The sequence below is a fragment of the Calidris pugnax genome, unplaced genomic scaffold (genome assembly GCF_001431845.1).
Source record: "Calidris pugnax isolate Ruff unplaced genomic scaffold, ASM143184v1 scaffold365, whole genome shotgun sequence".
NCBI lineage: Eukaryota > Metazoa > Chordata > Aves > Charadriiformes > Scolopacidae > Calidris > Calidris pugnax.
In genome coordinates this window covers 53,604-53,924 of record NW_015091076.1, presented here as the reverse complement: position 1 = coordinate 53,924, position 321 = coordinate 53,604, and the positions used below count along the sequence as shown (strand labels likewise).

Below are 321 nucleotides of genomic sequence, written 5' to 3'. Positions count from 1 at the left end.
GAACGACAGCATCCTCTTCGTGAACGAGGCGGACGTGCGGGAGGTGACGCACAGCGCGGCGGTGGAGGCCCTGAAGGAGGCGGGGGCCGTGGTGCGTCTCTACGTCATGCGCCGCAAGGCCCTGGCCGAGAAGGTGGTGGAGGTCAAGCTCATCAAGGGGCCCAAAGGTACGGGGGGGGGACGACACCCCAAAACCCCCCCGGGGACCCCCGGGCACGGGGAACCTCCTGCACCCACCTGGGACCGGCAGTGGGACCCCCAAATGTAGGAGCCAACAGTGGGACCCCTGAATTTGGGGACGCTCAGGGACCAGCACCAGGA

General features: G+C 67.9%; 1 protein-coding gene across 1 annotated transcript in view; it reads left to right on the top strand.

The window, feature by feature from the left end:
- Position 1: 1 nt before the first annotated feature.
- Positions 2-321, top strand: part of LOC106896988 (disks large homolog 4-like) — a gene marked incomplete at its 5' end in the record, with an annotated part of 8,166 nt that continues 7,846 nt past the window's right edge. The window contains one exon of the mRNA XM_014957335.1: positions 2-167. Within this exon, the coding sequence (XP_014812821.1) occupies positions 2-167 (166 nt within the window). The remainder of the gene's footprint in view (positions 168-321) is intronic.